The sequence below is a fragment of the Erythrolamprus reginae genome, chromosome Z (assembly GCF_031021105.1).
Source record: "Erythrolamprus reginae isolate rEryReg1 chromosome Z, rEryReg1.hap1, whole genome shotgun sequence".
In the NCBI taxonomy this organism is placed as follows: domain Eukaryota; kingdom Metazoa; phylum Chordata; class Lepidosauria; order Squamata; family Dipsadidae; genus Erythrolamprus; species Erythrolamprus reginae.
Genome location: NC_091963.1, coordinates 142,019,789 through 142,039,467, shown reverse-complemented (window position 1 = coordinate 142,039,467; position 19,679 = coordinate 142,019,789). Strand labels below are relative to the sequence as shown.

Genomic DNA, 19,679 nt, shown 5'->3' with positions numbered 1-19,679 from the left:
TTAAGGAGGCTTTGGCAGCCCAGAGCAAACCAAGCGTTTTCCTTTCTCTGGATGCCCACTCAGAGTCCCTATTTTTTTTTAAGCCTTAATTTTTTGGATTTTTTGGATTCCCCTCACCTCACCTTCTTCCTTCGGCAGCAACTGTCCTCCTCTTGTTCCCCATCCTCTTCCCACCCAAATTCCGAACTTTTATTTCTTTCCTAAAGGTTTTGCGTGCATTATTTGCTTTTAACTTGATTCCTATGGGGAAAATTGCTTCTACTTAACAACTTTTCTATTTAAGAACCTGGTCACGGAACGAATTAAGTAGAGGTACGATTGTATTCATAAATATAGGTGAGGTTGTGCCCAAATCTGTACAAAATATTTACCTGGTTAAATATCATGAATATTGAATGATAAGAGGAAGGGTTTGGGTCAACCCATTCAACTTTGGCATTTGTAACTGTATTGTTTTCATATGTGACCCAATTGAAAACATCAAATCCAGCAATTATGTGTCCATTGCATCAAAGGAAATATTTTCTCCAGCACTGTTTTTAAAGGAAGTATTTCTTATAAACCTATGGAACTAAAATTAGGAGAAGATAGAGAGGAAATGAAGCCAATCATAACACAATTTAAAATTAAGATAAATGATCATAGATAATAATATCTAGTTTGGATAATGGAAAAAATGCAAAAAAATAGGTAAGCCTCCACAGAGTCTTCCTTCTCCAGGTCTGGTCAACCAGGCAGTGTCATTTGGTGGGGCCTAGGTGGGACCTAGGGGAAAAGATTTCTCTGTGGGAGCCCCAGCCCTCGGAAATCAGCTCCCCTCCAGAGACACATAATGCCCCTAGCCTCTTCACCTTCCATAAGAGCCTGAAGACTCTTCTATGCCACCAGGCTTCAGGTGATTAGATTCTAGCTCTCTGACCAATGAAAGTTATATATATATTTGTGGTATAAATGAGAATGTTTGACTTTTTAATAATTGGGGATTTTAATTTAATTGGATTTAGGACATTGTATCATTGCCTCGAATCCTCAGAGAGAGGTGGCCTATACACCCATAAATTAATGAATGAATGAATGAAAGAATGAATGAACGAACAAACAAACAAACAAGCAAGCAAGCAAGCAAACTCAGAGAGCAGCAAGAACCCTCCCATTTCAACTCTGAGTTACAAATATTTTGAAGGGAAAAATACAGAAATAAGAGGAGAAGGAGGAGGACAGAAATAAGAGGAGAAGGAGAATATGTAAGATATATTCAAAAGCTATACAGTAGAACCTCTGGTTATAATCGTAATTTGTTCCATAACTTCAGTCATAACCCAATTTGGTCATGAGTCACAGTGGGTGTGAGTTGGTGGGCATGACTTGGTGGGCTTGACAGGTGAAGGATACTGTAAAATCTCCATTCCTCCCCCATTCCAGGGAAGGATATGATAAAATCTCCATTCCCTGCCCACTCCAGTTGAAGGTTACTGCAAATTCCCCATTTCCTCTCAATCAGTTGGGACTGAGGAGGCAGACAATAGATGTGGGTTGGGCCAGTCAGAAATGATATTTACTGGTTCTCCAGAACTGGTCAGAGCCTGCTTAATATCATTTCTGGTTGTGACCCAAACCTAATTGTGTAAATTTGGTGCTTACAAAAAAAAAATGGTATGGAAGGGGAAATTGGCTGCGAAAACTTTTTTGGGAATTTTTTGGTAGGAATCCAATTTGGTTGGGGTCAGAAGCGTTCATTACCAGAGTTCTACTGTATATTTAAAAAAGGGAGGGACAAAAACAAAAAGAAACTTGATCTTTCTTTGATTATTTAAATGTATCTTCCTTTAATATTGATAATCTATCCCAGAAGGTAACCTTCATTTACATCTCAAAACTGCTGATACACAATTATATAAATAAGTGAAAAGAGAAAATAAATTTTTGCTTTTTTTATATTTCTTTCTTGGAACTTAAGTGGGTGATACATTGTCTTAATGTTCTACATTGCAACATATTTAACTGTCTAGTAAAAAGATTTCTATTGCATTCTTGTTACATACCTAGGCTCTCCAAGGAGATACTGTTGTCTCCTATTTCAGTTTCCTATTCCTAATTTTTACGGGCTCCAAAGTAGGAAACATTTATGTGCTTAAAGCACTCAGAAATAATAAGAGGATTCCCATGACTTGCAACAGCTTCGATCTGCATCAGTTCTAGTTCCTGAATGGTCTTTTGTGAATATTTCTTTCAATGAACCAGTCATGGAGTTATATTTCTTCTTTTTTGATTTTCATTAATTGTTTTTTAGTATTCAAATCAGGCCTTAGTAGTATGACAAAGCATTTTGGGAAAAAGATACAGCATAGGAGACCTGCACTAGATGACAATATGGAAAATATCTCTACAGCTACCGTGTATTTCCCCTTAGTACTCAGATAAGTTGGAAAAAAGGATAACCAGACACTGCAAAACCATAAAAGGCTGAAGAAGATGAACTTGGTCTCATTAAAACTCTCTGGTAAATGCCGGCCTTGAAAAGCCACAATGAAACCAACAATGGCAAGGAAAAGCAGGTAGAACAAAACAGAGTAAAACATGATAGTAGAGCCTTCATTACATCCCAGGATTATTTCATCTGCCATTAAATTAATATCTCCTTCAGGGTGTGAGGGTGAGATTGCAAGCCATATGGTACAAACAGCAACTTGAACCAGGGAACAAGAAACAACAATATAATTATCTAGCCGTTTCCTCAGCCATCGCTTCATTTTGGATCCTGGCACTGAAGCCATGAAAGCTAAAATCACAATGATGGTTTTGGCCAATACACAAGAAATGGCTACTGAGAAGATGATTCCAAAAGCAGTTTGTCGCAAAAGGCAGGTCACCTTTTCAGGTTGTCCTATGAATAATAAACTGCAAAGGAATGAGAGCACAAGGGAGACAAGGAGAAGGTAGGTGATGTTCCGATTGTTGGCCTTGACAATGGGAGTATCCTGGTATTTGATGAAGATCCCAAGTACCACAGTGGCAATGCAAGCAAAGATTAGTGCAGTAGTGGCCAAACTAGTCCCTAATGGGTCTTTGTAAGAGAGGAAAATGATCTGTTTTGGAAGACATGAATCATGGTTGCTGCTTGGATATTGTCCTTCTGGGCATGGTAAACAATCATCCATGTCTATGGAAATAAATGGATGGATGAGCAAATGAATGAATACATTGCTATTATTATAATGTAGAAATTATTATGTTAATGAAATAATATTAAAAGAAGCAAGGAATTTAACAGTAGCAAAAGCAATATTATTTAGATTTATATACTATCCCATAGTACTTTACAGCACTAAAGTAACAAAGTCAATATATTGCCCTGACCAACTTCGGTCCTCAGGTTATTGACTTCAGAATGATGGAAGCCTGAGTGAATCTTTAGCCAGTCAGAATCAAACTCCTGGCGGTGGGCAGAGTTACCCTGCAATACTGAATTCTAACAACTATGTAATCACAGCTAAAAATTCAGCAAAATGGGTCCCAGTTAATGCTTCAAATAGACCCTTTGTGGGACTTATAGAGCTACTATCTATTCTAAAAGCACTGATAAACCACATTATAATAGTTTGATAAACCAAATTTTTAGATGCCAATTTTTAATCCCAAATTTAATTTGTAGCTCTTTATAAATATTCATCACCATGTTCAAAACAGCAGACAGGAATAGATTCTGGGGCGAGGAGAGTTTATAGGACTTTGCTTACATTGAAAACATAGATATAAATTTATAAGCACGACTACTGACACTCCTTGAACCACGTCTTGCATTAAAAAATGCAAACCCATAAAATACCCTACATCACTCCACCACGACCTGTTTATACTCCACCACAACAACCTCGACCACTACCCCGACTACAAAGACCTACAAACTCAACCCCTGATATCTCCACTTTAGTCAAAGATGCCATAGAGTGAAAACAAAAACATCAAAATGCAATCCTTTTCAGTCTATAAGAAAACAATGAATCTCACATAGGAAAGATATGAAACATTTATCATGCATAACTATCATACGCAAACCATTACCCCTGAAGATATCATTAAAGTTTCCAGAGATGGCCCTAAGCACATATATATGGCTATGGCTCGGTGGCTCCCCGATTCTGCAGAGTGATATGAATAAATGAGCTCACCAAACAACAATTCAACAAGATCATAAACTCCATTGCCAGAAACAATACCAATTACAATAAACTTAGGTCCAGACCAGATCTATCTTTCCTACAATGTATCTGCTCCCGTGAACTCTGTGTGGAACTTAACAGATGACTGGATCTTGGAGAAACAAACTTATAGATTATCATGCTGAATGCATCAAAATCAAGACTCACAATCCATTCTTTATCTTCCAACCCACCATCCCTCAACAACAAATCGACATCCCTTGCACCACCAACCAAGAATAGGAAAGCATGCCCTTTACTTCCTCAATCCAATACAAAACCTTATCTACCTTGTCTGACTGTGAATCCTGCAGAGGAGGTGGAGTAGCTATATTCTACAAAAAGTCACTAAATCTAAAAAACATCCAAGTTGCACATGATCTTAACATCTTTGAAACCATCATCTGTGATCTATCCCTAAATACCACATCTCGCTTCCTACTTTATTACAGAACCCCAGACTACAACATCACTCATGTGAACAAATTAACCTCACTACTAATTTGGGCAGCCTCCTGCCCATACCCCCTTATCATCCTTGGTGCCCATACCCCCTTATCATCCTTGGTGACCTCAACCTACCCCACATTAACTGGACCCTAAATGACTATACTATGGAACCCATCCATACTACCCTATACGACACTGTTAGCAATCTGGGACTCACCCAACTAGTAACAAACAATATGAGACTTAACAGCTGCCTAGACCTCATATTCTGCAACAGCAAAAACCCAATTTATAGCTTACAAATAAAAGAACCATTTTCCAAGAGCGACCACAGCATGATTTCCTTCAGCCTCAACTTACACCACTCCAAGAATCACCCTAATAATGTGACATCCAAATACAATAACCCTTCTGTTCAATTCTTGTCTGTGACACCCGAACGTAAGTTTGAGACCCTGTAAAAAAAAATTCCCTGCATATCTAAAACTTGAAATTTCATGAGTTTGCATCATGTCAGGAGTTCTTTCTATGTGAATTTTTTTGGGGGGAAGGGGGCTTAGTTTTTGCTGGGCAAAAATACTATACACTTGTACTGTTCCAGGGTCAATATGACCCGGACCGATAATGGTTGATTACAGGTACTTCAATCTGATCTGTTTGGAAACCTTTTTAACTGGGAAACTAGTTTGAACATTTCTGCACGCAATGAAATGAAAACGGAAACAAAAAAATGCTTATATTTTTATTTTGCTCATAAAAGCCCCCCCCCGTTTTCGTGATTTTTTTTTTCCAATTTATAGATAGTTTAGCCTGCAAACTGCATACAATTTTACTAAATTTGGTGTGGGATTACTAGATTGAACATCCCTGATCATTACAAAAATGTAAATGAACTGAAAAAATGAATCTTATTGGGGTTTTTTGCTCAGAAATAAGGCCTCCCCCTTGGCTGTTTGCAACCATTTTCTCTTTCAATTTTTTTTGCCAGCCATTTGCAACTTTTTGGAAACTTTTTGCATTGAATTATTATTTTGAACATTTATGAACATAATGATATGAAAATTGAACTGAAAAAATTGATGCTTATTTGTATATTTTGCTGAGAAATAGGGCCTCCCACACACAGCTGTGTGCAATCAGTTTCACTTTACATTTTTTAAGGCTGCAAATCCAAAATATTTTTAATACCCTGGGCATTGATTTACTAAATTTAACATTGCTGATCATCAGAAAAATATTTTTGGAGGGGTGGGGGCTTAGGTTTTTCTGGCCAAAAAACCTCACACTTAGTCTGTTTCAGGTCATATACGACCCACATCAAAAAAGGGGATTTTTCGGTACTTAAATTTGGTCTTTTTGAAAACATTTTTCACTGGGAAACTAGTTTGAACATTTCTGAAATAATGATATGAAAATTGAACTGAAAAAAATTGATGCTTATTTGTTTATTTTGCTCTGAAAAGGCCCTCCCATGATTTGGAGCATTTTGTGTCAGTTTATATTTTTTTTAAGCTACAAATCTCCAAACAATTTCCCCCCAAAAGTTTTGATATATTAAATTGAACATTTCCTGATCATAAGAAAAATAGAAATGAACTGAAAAAAAAATGATGCTTATTTGTTTATTTTGCTCAGTAAAAGGCCACCACCCCTCGGCCTTGCTGTGTGCCATTATTTTCATTTTTTATATAGATTTGGCTAGAAATATTGGGAATATCCTTTTAAAAAGCAAGCACATGATAGCCAGACAACTAATTTTATGAAAGAAATCCAGTTTACTAAAAACAAGTATGTAATTTTGAAATCACAAGCATAATTTATATATAAAGTGAAAAATGTGCGCACAGGCTGGTGGGTGGCTTTTCAGAGCAAAATAAGTCAATAAGCATCAATTTTTTTCAGTTCAATTTTCATTTGGTTGTGATCAGGAATGTTCATTTTAGTATATCAATGCAAAAGTTATTGAAAATATTTGGAATTAAAAGCCTGAAAAATATATAAAGTGAAGTACTTGAAAAAAACTGGGGGGCAGCCCTTTTATGAGCAGAATAAACAAATAAGCATCATTTTTTCAGTTCAATTTTCATATCATTATGTTCAGAAATGTTCAAACTAGTAATCCCACACAAAATTTAGTAAAATTATACACAGTTTGCAGGCTAAACTATCTATAAATTGAAGAAAATGTCACAAAAATGGGGGGGGGGTGTTTTATGAGCAAAATAAAAATGTAAGCATTTTTTTCATTTCAATTTAAATAATAATAATAATAATAATAATAATAATAATAATAATAATAATAATAATAATTTATTTGATTTGTATGCAGCCCCTCTCCCCTTTCATTGTGTCCAGAAAAGTTCAAATTAGTATCTCAGTGAGATTTTTTTTCAAAAAGACCAAATTTAAGTTTCTCAAATAAATCAGTCCAGGTTATATTGACCCGGGAACATAAAATCTGTACCCTGACATTAAACAGAACAGCAGGGTTAAAAAAGCCAACTATGAACTTATAGATGCCGATCATAGATGTAAACCTTTAATATAGATTTATGCCAACAGAATATGAATGTGATTAGACATAGCAAAGATTTTGATTAAATAGACTAGTACATCAGGTTTTTAGTGAGAAATTTAGAGCAGAACTGCAAATGTGACGCTAGTCTTAAGAGAAGTTAACAGTATTTCATGAACAGCTGTCTGGAGTCGCCATGTGCAAGTAGGTGGCAATATAAATCTTCTATAAATAAATAAATAGTTTCTCTTGTAGAGTTGATGTTAAATTTTCTTTAGATTCCATAATCTGTTCCATCCTCTTTGGTTTTAGCAATATTAATTAGCTAGAGGCCTTAAGGCTGAAATGACAAGGTTTATCGTTTAAGTAGGGGATGAAGTATTTTCCTACATTTTTCTCAGTGATGGGTTCTAAATCTCATTGCTACCCATTTGTGAGCACCCTTGCTCATGTGGGAGGTTTCTGGGACAGATGGTTAGAGACTCTTGCCATCACTGCTACCAGTTCATAGAACCGGGCTGTACTAATAGTAACCCACCACTGATTTAATTCATCCCAAACATTTTTGTAAAATATCCTAAATCACAACACATACATTACTCTATAACATTCTGAAATTATTCCACATACGTTTTAATAGGTTAGTGTTTATAAACTGAAGAAATATTACCTTTCTGATTTGTAATCTTCCCTTCTGGACATGGAAAGCAGTCATAGCAGCAAAATGGCTTTCCTTCTATTTTGACCTTACTTGAACCAGAATGACAATAGTCATTACAAAGGGATTGGGGTCTTTTCTGAGTGAAGGAGATGAAAAATAAAGGAATCAGTTTGCCTGCTATGCTATGGGACATTCTTTTTATTAAAACATAGATATATATATTTTCTATATTTATTGTTTGAAAATGGGATATAGTGAGATGACTATTATGGTATTTTTCTCACAACCCAACCTAAGTCCTGAAGTTTTCATTTTGATAGGTCTTCCATAAGGCTTGTAATGACATACCACATTTTTAGAGCAATTGAATTCAATACATGATTTCAGTATCTCAATACAATAATTGATGTTACTGATAGAAGAGTAGAATATCACTTTCAATATTCAGAATGTGGCTCAAAATTATCTTCAACCCTGTGCAAAAAATCTTCCATTTAAATTGTCTAGTACATAAAATGCAGTTCTTTAGAACGTCAATCATTTTGGCTGAGAAATACTGGAGTGGCATATGATTCAGAATGTTAATAATTGTCACATAGTTGTACACTAAACTAAATAGCAAATTAAATTCAAAACAGAAAAGTATTAGAATAGATGAAAAATTCTTTTTTTGAAAAAAAAATATATATAGGTTGCCTGTACAAAATATGTACCTTATTAAATCTTGTGGGCCATACAATGGAGTCCTCTTGAAAAATGAATGATTTAGAAGAGGAAGGGTTCGGGTGTACCCATCCAACTTTGACTTTTGTAAATGTGTTATTTTCATAAGTGACCCAGTTAAAAATGTCAAATCCGGAAATTATGTGTCCATTGTCATCAAAGGAAATATTTTCCCCAGCACTGTTTCTAAAGCAAGTTTTTCTTATGAACTTGTGAAGCTAAATTGAAGAGAAGATAGAGAGGAAATGAGGCCATGTTAATTGGAATTTTATGATTCAGCAACTCGATTCAATGAAATTTGGGACAAAATTTAGAAAAGTTATAGAAACAATTTACTCAAAAAAAAAAAAGGCTAGAGTTATTGTGAATGGGGAATGTACTGAAAAAATGATATTAACATTGGAAATTTTATTGATAAAAATTAGAGAAGGTACATGAAATTAAAGGGTTAACTATTAGAAAGAAGTTCAGACGTAGCTGAACTTAAAATTCATAAAAATGAAACAAAACTAATTAAAAATCTCACTAAAAATCAGGACAAACAATTGGAAGAAATAACATGCAAGTGGTTAAAAAAACAAAATAATTAGGAATTCAGCTAACAGCAAAGTGCTCATCAATAAAAGAAGATAATTATAACAAAATATTAGTTCAAATTTAAAAAGACCTAGCAAATTGGAAAAACCTTCAATTATCACTGATTGGAAGAATATTGTCAATTAACAAAGGCAAAGACAAAGACAAGGAGAAAGAAAAAGAACATTTAAGTCAGTTGCCTGGATGCTATCTGAAAATTTGGGATAGAAATTAGGAAAAGTAATGTCTTATATGATAAATTGCTGTCTTTGTGTCTTTCTGTTTTCAATCAGAAAACAGAGGAACATTTATAATTCAAAAATATTATCTAGTTTTGGCTTTAAGATTTGAGGATTATATTGGATATATTTTGGGGGGAGGGAAACTGGAGCATTTTAATATACACTTTTCTACATTTGATAATTTATTTTGTGTTACATTAAAATTTAGAGAAAATTATGTTGTGGATCCTGTCTTTTTAAATTATTCCCTTCTCCTTTTCCCATTTATGTTAGTTTATATTTTAATATTTAACTTGGTAATGTAATAAAGGTTTTATAAAAAATATAACCGATTAATAGTAGGAAAGGTTTGAACTGGCCACACACCCAAAACAAAAATCAAAATCTTTTGTCTACAGAAATATATAATGTTAAAAATACATGAATTTCATCTCTTCTTAACATTCTAAATATAACACATACTCAGAAGTTAGTTATATTTAAAAAGTAAGAGGGGAAAAACCAGAAAGAGAAATTAATTCCTTCTTTATTTTTTTAAAATAATGTATCTTCCCTTAATTTTTGCAAATTTCTCTTGAAGGCAGTCAAAATTACATTTCAAGATTTCTGATCAATATTTATGAGCTAAGGAATAACTATTTTTTCTTTTTCTTTTCTTTTTTGGCCTCTTTTACATTTCTTTCCTGGCACTTAAGTGGGTAATAGCTCCTTTAAGTGCAGCAGTTAGAATGCATTACTGCAGGCTACTTCTGCTGACAGCTGGCTGTTATCAATTTAGCAATTTGATTCTCACCAGCTCAAGGTTGACTCATCCTTCCATTCCTCCAATTCAATTCAATTCAAACCTTTATTGTCAGAGTACAACATGTGCAATGAGATTGGCTGAGCTTCCCTTCATGTATACACAGACCCAATCCAATCCCCAACTCAGTAAATCCTACTAACCAGTGAAGGATTGCAAAAACTTTTACTACCACTCTGTGGGTGTGGCTTATTTTGTGGGTGTGTCTTGCTGGTCATGTGACTAGGTAGGAGTGGCTTGACGATCATGTGACAGGGGGTGGCTTAAAGGTCATGTGGCTGGCTTAAATGTGTCCAACTTGACGTCGCTCACATCAAGGGTTTGGGTTAGGATTAGGGTACCTGGCCTCTCCTCACCTCAAAGCGATACAATTTCCCTATCTATTTACTATTACTGAACATCCAAAATATACTATTTAATTCAATGTATGTATGTGTATATATATATATATATATATATATATATATATATATGTATGTATGTATGTATGTATGTATGTATGTATATATATATATATATATATATATATATATATATGTATGTATGTATGTATGTATGTATGTATGTATGTATATATATATATATATATCTATCTCAAGAATAGTCCTAAAAATGCGAGTTCCAGGTACGTGTGTGAATGATGAGGCATGTCTGCTCTTGCAATTTTTTTGCCCAGACCTAAGACGAGGGCATGGGCAAAAAAATTGCAAGAGCAGACATGTACCACTATGGAAAGTAACAACGATAATGGGGGGGGAAAAGTAATACCAAACACCTCCGAAGTATTGCCTTGCAACTCCACCTCCTCCCTTGGGGAGGGAAAGATGCAACAGACACGAGTAAAAGCGGTAGATCCCCCTTTAGCCAGCATGAGCAAGCCCACAATTAGGCTTGCCGCAGAGGGGAGGGAAGGGTGTGGCCCTATGACGCGGGCAATGAGCAGACTGAATAATGCTTTATAAAGGTGATTGTCTCCCATGGCATTTTTAATACTCTGACAAAGTTAGCAGCATGCTAACGAAAGCTAAGTGGTTTTATTAAAGTTTCTATGTTCCGGTGATCGAGATGGCTGCTGCCTCATCATTCATATATATATATATATACATACATATATATATATATATATATATATATATATATATATATATATATATATATATAATACACACACACACACACACACACACACATATATATATGCCATATGTGTGCATACATATTACACACAGGCACACACAAATATACATTATCCACTATATAAACTGTATATAGTATAGATACACACACACACTCTTCTAAAATTATACACATTCAACCTCATTTACTGCAATAGGAAAAACATACCCAGAGCCCAGAAGGGGAAAAAAAGAGGGGGGGGGATCAAAAATTTTCTACCAGTTCTGCGTACCTGACCACATACATAGGAGCCCATCACTGGTACTAACTATCAGTAAAATGAGGATCCAGATTGTTGGGGACAATATGCTTAACCTGTAAATTGCTTAGAGAGGGATGTAAAAATAGGGGGACTCGAAACCAAGACTTACGAAGAGAGATTGAGAGAACTGGGCATGGACAGCCTAGAAAAAAGAAGGTCTAGAGGGGACATGATAGCAGTTTACAGATACTTGAGGGGTTGCCACGGTGAGGAGGGGGTCTCTTTATTCCCCAGGGCACCAGATGGCCGGACGAGGAACAATGGTTGGAAGCTGACCAAGGAGAGATTCAACCTGGAAATAAGGAAGAACTTCCTGATGGTCAGAGCGATCAACCAATGGAACTGCCTGCCAGGGGAGGTGGTGAACTCCCCAACTCTGGACACCTTCAAGAGGAGATTGGACTTCCATTTGGCTGGGGTGCTGTAGGGTTTCCTGCTCAGGCAGGGGGTTGGACTCGATGACCTAACGGTCCCTTTCAACTCTATTAATAAATAAATAAATAAAATAAATAAATAAATACTGTGAAATGGTATATGAGTGTAAGTGCTATTGCTGGTATTGCTAAAAATTTGTCTCAATATTTCACTATGTGACACTTTTAATTGTCCATAAAAAGAGTTCTTTTACATACCTGCCAGGGCTCTTCAAGCAGATATTGTTGTCTCCTGCTTTTTATTATTGTCCTCTCTTTCAACTTGGATGAAGTTATGGCATACAAAGCATATACCATAATATAAACTGCACTGTAGATGCTATAACTGTGTCCAGACATGTTTATAGCAAATAGTGTTCTAGGCAGATTATCCAATTTTTCTTTCCCAGTGCAGATATCCTCATCCCTCTCTTGTAGGTTGGACTGTGATAAATCACAATTAAATGCATCTTTCCAGAAGATTCGGATAAACCCATCTGTATTTTCACTATCAGGATTTCTTTCTTTCAGAAATTGATGGAACCCTCTAGGCTGATTTGTATGAACAGCAAATGATAGAGCACCATGGAGGAAATGAATGTTCCAATCTCTTGTTAAACCAGGAGATGCAAAATCCATCTGGGCTGTCATAATCCATACTCTACTTTCAATTGTTACTTCATAAAATTGTGAAAAGTGAAACATTGTTCTTAGAACACTCATAGTATGTATTTCACCTTGAATGATAACAGTATTGGCACTACTTCCTATGACAATACGTGAAGTTGCAAACCATTCTGTTGCTGTATCAGCAATGTCACTTGAAAAAGACATCTTAGACATGACTTCTAAGAAATCCACACAGATACCCTTCTGAGAATATAAGGGAAGTATATCCTGTACAAACACATCTCCATTGTCATCCTCTGAAGCAATCACACCAATCCAAGTCCACTTGAAATGCAGTAGTAATTCTATCATGTGCAAATATTGATGGGTCCCACTTGGAAACATTTGATGAAAAAAATCTTCTTTGGTTTTGTCATTTATTATTGGAGAAGACCCATATAGGATCTTAACCAAAAGTAGAAATGAGAAGAGATCAGTAACAATCACAATTCAACCTTATCATACTTTTAGCAGTACTTTTTTTTAGATCTCATAAAATACAATGAATTATTAAGATTTTTGCTATTGAACATTATTGATTTCAATCCTTAGACATAAATTTTGACTTTTCAAACCCTTCTTCAAAAGCTCCTAATCACTGATTCTCAGCAAATGTAGAATTTACATTGGCATATGGATGTTTTACTGGAAAATATTCCCATTAGTTACAAAATAGCACCCCAACATTTTTAGCACTCAAATATAGATTAACTGTTTTGTCTGTACTTCATAAATACTGGTAAACCCTTTGGCCCATTTAGTCTGGGGCCTCCTGGATATCCTGGGTCACCTTTCGTTCCTTGGACATCTGTTATAGCTGGAATCCCTCAGTCCCCTCTTTTTAAAATATATATATATATATATATATATATATATATATATATATATATATATATATATATATATATTTATTTATTTATTTATTTATTTATTTATTTATTTATTTATTATTTTTAGATTTAAAAAACCAAAACATTACAAACAAACATAAAAAGACCATACAAAACACATAACATGAAAAGGAGCTACAATTGCTCCACTCAAAATAGAAGTCTTCTTAATACAAAAAGGAAAAACTATTATAGATTAGATCAGTTCAGAGAAATAAACACATCTATAACAAAATTCTATCATAGCATATTCCAATCTAATAAATTTAACTATTTAACTATTATTTTAACATCATTAAGCATTTTTTTTATTCCACCAGATATAGACCATCTGCCAAATTTTATAAAAATTTTATTCTTCTTGGTTATTCAACCGCCTCAGTCCCCTCTTTGGCCCCTAGATTCCACACCATCTAGGATTCATCAGGATTCTCCTTGGATTAAACAGGGCAGACACTACTCCTGGAAGTGAGCAAAGACACAGTTAGTAGATCACCGCTTGGTCATGCAGTTGTGGACAAAGATGCATCATAGAGTTATGCTGAGAGAATTAGAAACATGCTAATTTACTAATCCACTCCTTCCTGGCTAGAATACCAGGATAATTTATGAGATGTAAACTAAATCTTTTTGACTTTCAATATTCTTAGCCAATGTAATTGGCATAAGTACTGGAGTTGGCCACCTGTTGTAAGAGTCTGGGTGGTTTTCCTGGCCAGTGTTTCTGGGTGGTGCAGGTAGTACAGCTTCTCACGTAGTCCTCCACCTCTGTTTTCAGCCACCAAAACTATCTCAGCATGTGGTGGAGCATTTTCAGAAACCCAAAATGTCCTCCTAGCTTGGCATCATGGCTTCGCTGGAGCATTTGCAATCAGAGGCAGGCAGGCATATATAATTAGACCACTTCCATGCCAACCCTTCTGTCACAGTCAAGTTCTTCTTGTTATCATTAAGCCAGGGATTGCTAGGCAGAGCTGCCTTAAACTTTTCAGTCCACTCCGCCTGGTCCCAGCCTCTCAACCATCGGGTCTGGCCTCTGATGATGACTGGGGCTACCAATTCCCTCTTTGAGAGGAAGTGCCTGCTGCCTCTAGTAGTGGAACTCTTCTCTTTGACTGTCATACTGCAGCTTCCTGGACAACGTGTCAGCCAATAGGTTCTTCCCTATGGGAATGTGACCTGGTATGGATTCCCAGCTTTTCCACTACCACCTTGCTGATTAGGCACCGCGTGTAACCCATATCTATTATGGCATCCACCTCCCTCTCCTTTCCCATTTGGGGCACTTTAATCTTTGCCTTTATGAGGAATGGGCAAACTGCTTCATTTACCATTGGGTCATCTTCATCATTGTTCCCTTCCTTCCAATAGATTACTGCTTCTTCTATAGGTGAGGTTTCATCACTGTCTGGAGGGGAAGGAGGCTCTTTTGACTGCAGTGACAGCTGTCCCAATTATGGCAGCTCTGGGCCTCTTTTTCTGGAGGTGGCCCAGGCACAGCCAGTGGGGATACAACCTGCTGAGAAGCCCCTCTGACTTGACTCCCTCCCTGCTGCCTCTGTTGCCCTAGGCCCCATGTGGCCCCATCTGCTGGGAGAGATCCACCCGCTGGCAGTGGGTTGGGCATGGCCAGGCCTGACATCACAGGGATGTGCTGTACTGCCCCCATTCATGGTGCGATGCTCGGTTAGAGAGGGTATCCCAGGGTTCACTGGCTCTCCGTCCACCACACTCCTGGGAAGAAAGCCCATCTTGATTGAGCTTGCCATGGTAGCATTGTTCCCAGGCCTGGGAAAGGGGGTTGCTGGTTCCCTCCTGTCATTCACCCCTCCCAAGTTCCGACAAACATCAGGTCTTCTATAGATAGTGTGACAAGCCATTAATTTATCCCCAACTTCTGCAACAGCTTGACATAGATCACATAGCAAACCAATAACCATTTTCTATCTCTTATTTAGAAAAACTGGAACCTGTCATCTATATTTACCTGTGGAATCTTGTAGATGCTCAAGATATTTGTCATATGGAGACAAACTTCAGAAGTAGGTCCCCCAATGACTCCCATAATCCTATTCTGAATATCACATTTGTAGTTGGGGATGAACTTATTCTGCATTGATAGAAGTTCCATTGAGGCAAGATAGGTCCACCTTGCCAAAAAATAACTATTTAAAATGTGGAAGCCCAAACTGATATTGGGTAAGAGTTGAATATTGTCACTAAGTTCCTTCACAGCAAATACCAAGGCCAGGATGTGCTGGTAATTTTGAGTGAACATCCTAGATTATGAACAACAGTTTCCAGGTTACCACATTCTTTAGATCTTATTACTAATTCTATGTAGATAAGGTCATCTTTGTAACTGACCACATGAAAATAGAAGACTTATTGTATTGCATATGTTTGAAAGATACCATTTTAAATCTGTAATATATACAATAATATTTGCAATCTCTTTTACATTAAACAAACAAACAAAATGCACATATTTTTTGGTCTACAAGTTTCACATTTCTGTGAAAGCAATAAAATTTAGATTAATCAAAAGATAGCAGGGAGGGATCCTTGTTGATCTCTAACCTTAGTGTTTTCTTGCAGATGTTTTATCAGTGAAATACTCTATTTTTAGAGTATAAGATGCACTGGAGTATAAAACACACCTTAGTGTTTTTGGGAGGAAAATAGGGAAAAAATCTGCCTACCAGATATTCATCTGGCTAACATCCTTAGTCTGGTCAGCTTCAGTACATTATTTTATCCCCTGGTTAGGTCTTTAAAAAAAAACTTATTCGGAGAGAGTAACAATGAAAGAGCTTGCAAGTCGGGAACAATATTAGTGCATGGTTAGAGTTGGAAAGAAATATTTGGAGCAAGCAGAGCAATGAAAAAGAAACCTGCAATGAAAAAACTTCCCAACAATCTAGGAAAATTGTTAACACCTAGTTAGGGCTGAAAAAAAAAGCTTCCAAAAAAGGTTACATTCGGAGTATAATACAGACCCATTTTTTTAGGGAGGAAAAGGTGCATCTTATACTCCAAAAGTGTGGTATCTACCTAGCTTGTGAAATAACAAACAGGTATAGGAACCAAGTTCTGGGTATACTATCATATCTTGTGCAATTTGTAATTTTCAATAAGGATAAGTACGTACAAATATTTATACTCCAAAATATTGAATAAAATCTGCCATCCTCCTCTTGATCCCCAAGTTGGAGCTATGGAACAAACATCTAGATGAAGTTAACAAGCATGAAAACTATCTTTATTTTATTTTTAGGCCTAAGTTACTTACAAAAGGTCATCAAAAGTTTCCTCAGAAGGCTGCTTCTGAAATGTTACTGGACTTGAAAACATGTAGATTTGAGATGTAATGCTAGCAATGATAAAATCCCCAGGCTGGTAATACTTGTGGAGAACAGGCAAAGGTGCCTTAATAGGACACTTAGCCAAAGGAATCTTTCTCTGACCATAAGGTACAACTACTAGGATTATTATCAATGCCAAAAATAACATGACTTTATCGGAGAGTCTTCTTGCTTTGTTCCAAATAGTCTGACCCTCATTGATTTTGTTTAACATTGGTAATTCACATCACATCACTTAGGTGATTGAAAGTCACAATCCCATAGAATTAACTACCAGTAATCCTAGCAGTGCAGTTCTCCCTGTATCCTCCCTCTTGAAAGGATTCATTTCCTATCCTAAGGGAATGTTCATGAATCCGAAGTTACTGTATATTAATTATGGTTATTTCATAATTACAGTGAGATGGGGAATAGTTACAAATTTTGAATTCTATATTGTTTCAAACAATTTCAGAATACAGCATGTTGATGTTTATAACACTTCCTAATCTATGTTTTTGAATGAATTATCTTTAGTAATTCCTACCCTCTGAAACGAGATTAGCTACCCCTAACATCTAGAGTCCCCAACACTTTGAATTTGTGTACATGCACATACATACATATACACACACAACACACACACTGTCTGTCTGACTGACTGCCTACTTATCTGTCTGTCTGTTTTGTATACATATGTATACATATACATGTATGTTCAATACATTAAAACTATACGAAAGTAAATAAATATATAAATTAAGGGAGGGGAGTAAGAGGGGAAGGAAATGAGTGAAAAGACATGAAAATATATACTTATACCTTCCACATTTCTTCTATTGGATAATTATAATCTCATGCTTTTCTCAATGTTCCATGGCCCTTTTATTCACCAATTCCATAAATTATCATTTTCTTCCTTTAACAAAACATTCATATCAATTTTCCATTTTTTTAAAAAAAATTCTCTGACCATTTCTCAAATTTCAGCTAATTTTATATTTGAATCTTACACTGTAGGCATTTGTTACTTTTTCAGCCTTTTGAACTTAATCATCTTGCCCTGTTACTTCAAATCTATGTTTGGAGCCAAAGAAGAGCCATAAAATTCTGTCTCTTCACCAGGCATTTGTTGAGAGATGCAATCCATTGTGCAGGCCATATTTTATTTCTTAATTTGTACTGATTTTGTTGTAATTTCTTTGTCTAATTATTGTGACCCATCCAGAGTCAGGGCTTTTCTTTTTGAAAGTCAGAAGGTGTAAAGAAGTAATAAGCTATACCTAAGTTTACCTAAGTGCCTTTGTAGTAATTGATTCTGGCCACTGCTGGACCAATCCCTGCAATGTTTGCATAAATATTTTTCAGACATGTTTGGCTATTGTGTTCTTTCTAGGGTTGGGAGTCAAGGGGTGTGTGTGTGTTTTAAATTGTAATTTCTTTTGATGAGGACATGAAAACTACATTTCCAACAAATTAGATCCAGTATATGTATAGTCATCCTTGCCATTTATGATAAATGTACCTCTGGAGTCAGAAGTCAATTATCAGTTCTTTAGGTTTTTTTGGTGTTAAGTGTAAGATTATTTTCTTTACACCACAATGTCAGCCCTTGTACTTCCTTTCTATAAGTAGACTATTCTTATTAATGAGCCCCATCACTGTTGTATCGTCCGCAAATTTAATAATTGTGTTGGTGTTATATAATAAATAAGGTTCAGGAGATAAGTGTTTTTATTAGGAAAGTGAACACAAGAACAAGGGGGCACAATCTGAGGTTAGTTGGGGGAAAGATTAGAAGTAACGTGAGAAAATATTATCTTACTGAAAGAGTAGTAGATGCTTGGAACAAACTTCCAGCAGATGTGGTCAGTAAATCCACATTAACTGAATTTAAACATGCCTGGGTTAAACATATATCCATTATAAGAGAAAATATAAGAAATAGTATAAGGGCAGGCTAGATGGACCATGAGGTCTTTTTCTGCCTATGTTTCTATTTTATATAATGGGGTGCAGTCATGTGTATACAAGGAATAAAGGAAAGGGCTTAGCACACAACTCTAGGGGGCTCCTCTGCTTAATATCAGAATGGAAGAATGATGAGATCCCATTCTTAATGACTTTGGCCTATCTGTCAAAAAATCCTTTATCCACAAACAAATCCTCTGATTATACCCAAATTGGACATTTTAAGAAACAACCTGTTGGGTAGAATGGGTAAAAGGGTGTTAAAGGCAGAGCTATAATCCACAAATAACAACCTTACATAGGTTCCTTGATATTCCAAATGATTCAATACAGTATGGACAACAATAGACATAGCATCATTAGTAGATCTATTACTCCTATACGCAAATTGGTATGGGTCCAAAGTATCTGGAAGACTAGCCTTAATATTGTTCAACACCAGTCTCTCAAAATATTTCATGTCAACAAATGTCAAAGCTACTGGTCTATAATCATTAAGGGATACCACTACTGTCTGCTTGGGGACTAGTACTATAATAGATGTCTTCAGGCAGGTAGAGGTAGAGCATTGCAACAGAGATAGATTGAAAATATCTGTGAATTCTCCAGATAGCTCTGCAGCATAGTCCCTAACAACTCATGATTTCATGAGGCCCAACTGCTATCAGTGGTGAATGCTGGAGTGATGGTTGTTCCTGTTTCTATCTCAAAATGATTGATGAATTGATTTAGCTGCTCAGCCAAAGAATCATTACTGCTAGACAAACTATTTGTATTTTTCTGCCC

General features: G+C 36.0%; 1 protein-coding gene across 1 annotated transcript; it reads right to left on the bottom strand.

Annotated features, from left to right (window-relative positions):
• Positions 1–2,249: 2,249 nt before the first annotated feature.
• Positions 2,250–17,157, bottom strand: LOC139154241 (vomeronasal type-2 receptor 26-like). The gene is made up of 5 exons (XM_070728669.1): positions 16,871–17,157; positions 15,566–15,857; positions 12,239–13,093; positions 7,835–7,961; positions 2,250–3,160 (listed from the first exon to the last, which is right to left on the bottom strand). Exons 1-5 carry the CDS (start codon positions 17,155–17,157, stop codon positions 2,250–2,252), a joined length of 2,472 nt encoding a protein of 823 aa, XP_070584770.1.
• Between the last annotated feature and the right edge of the window lie 2,522 nt (positions 17,158–19,679).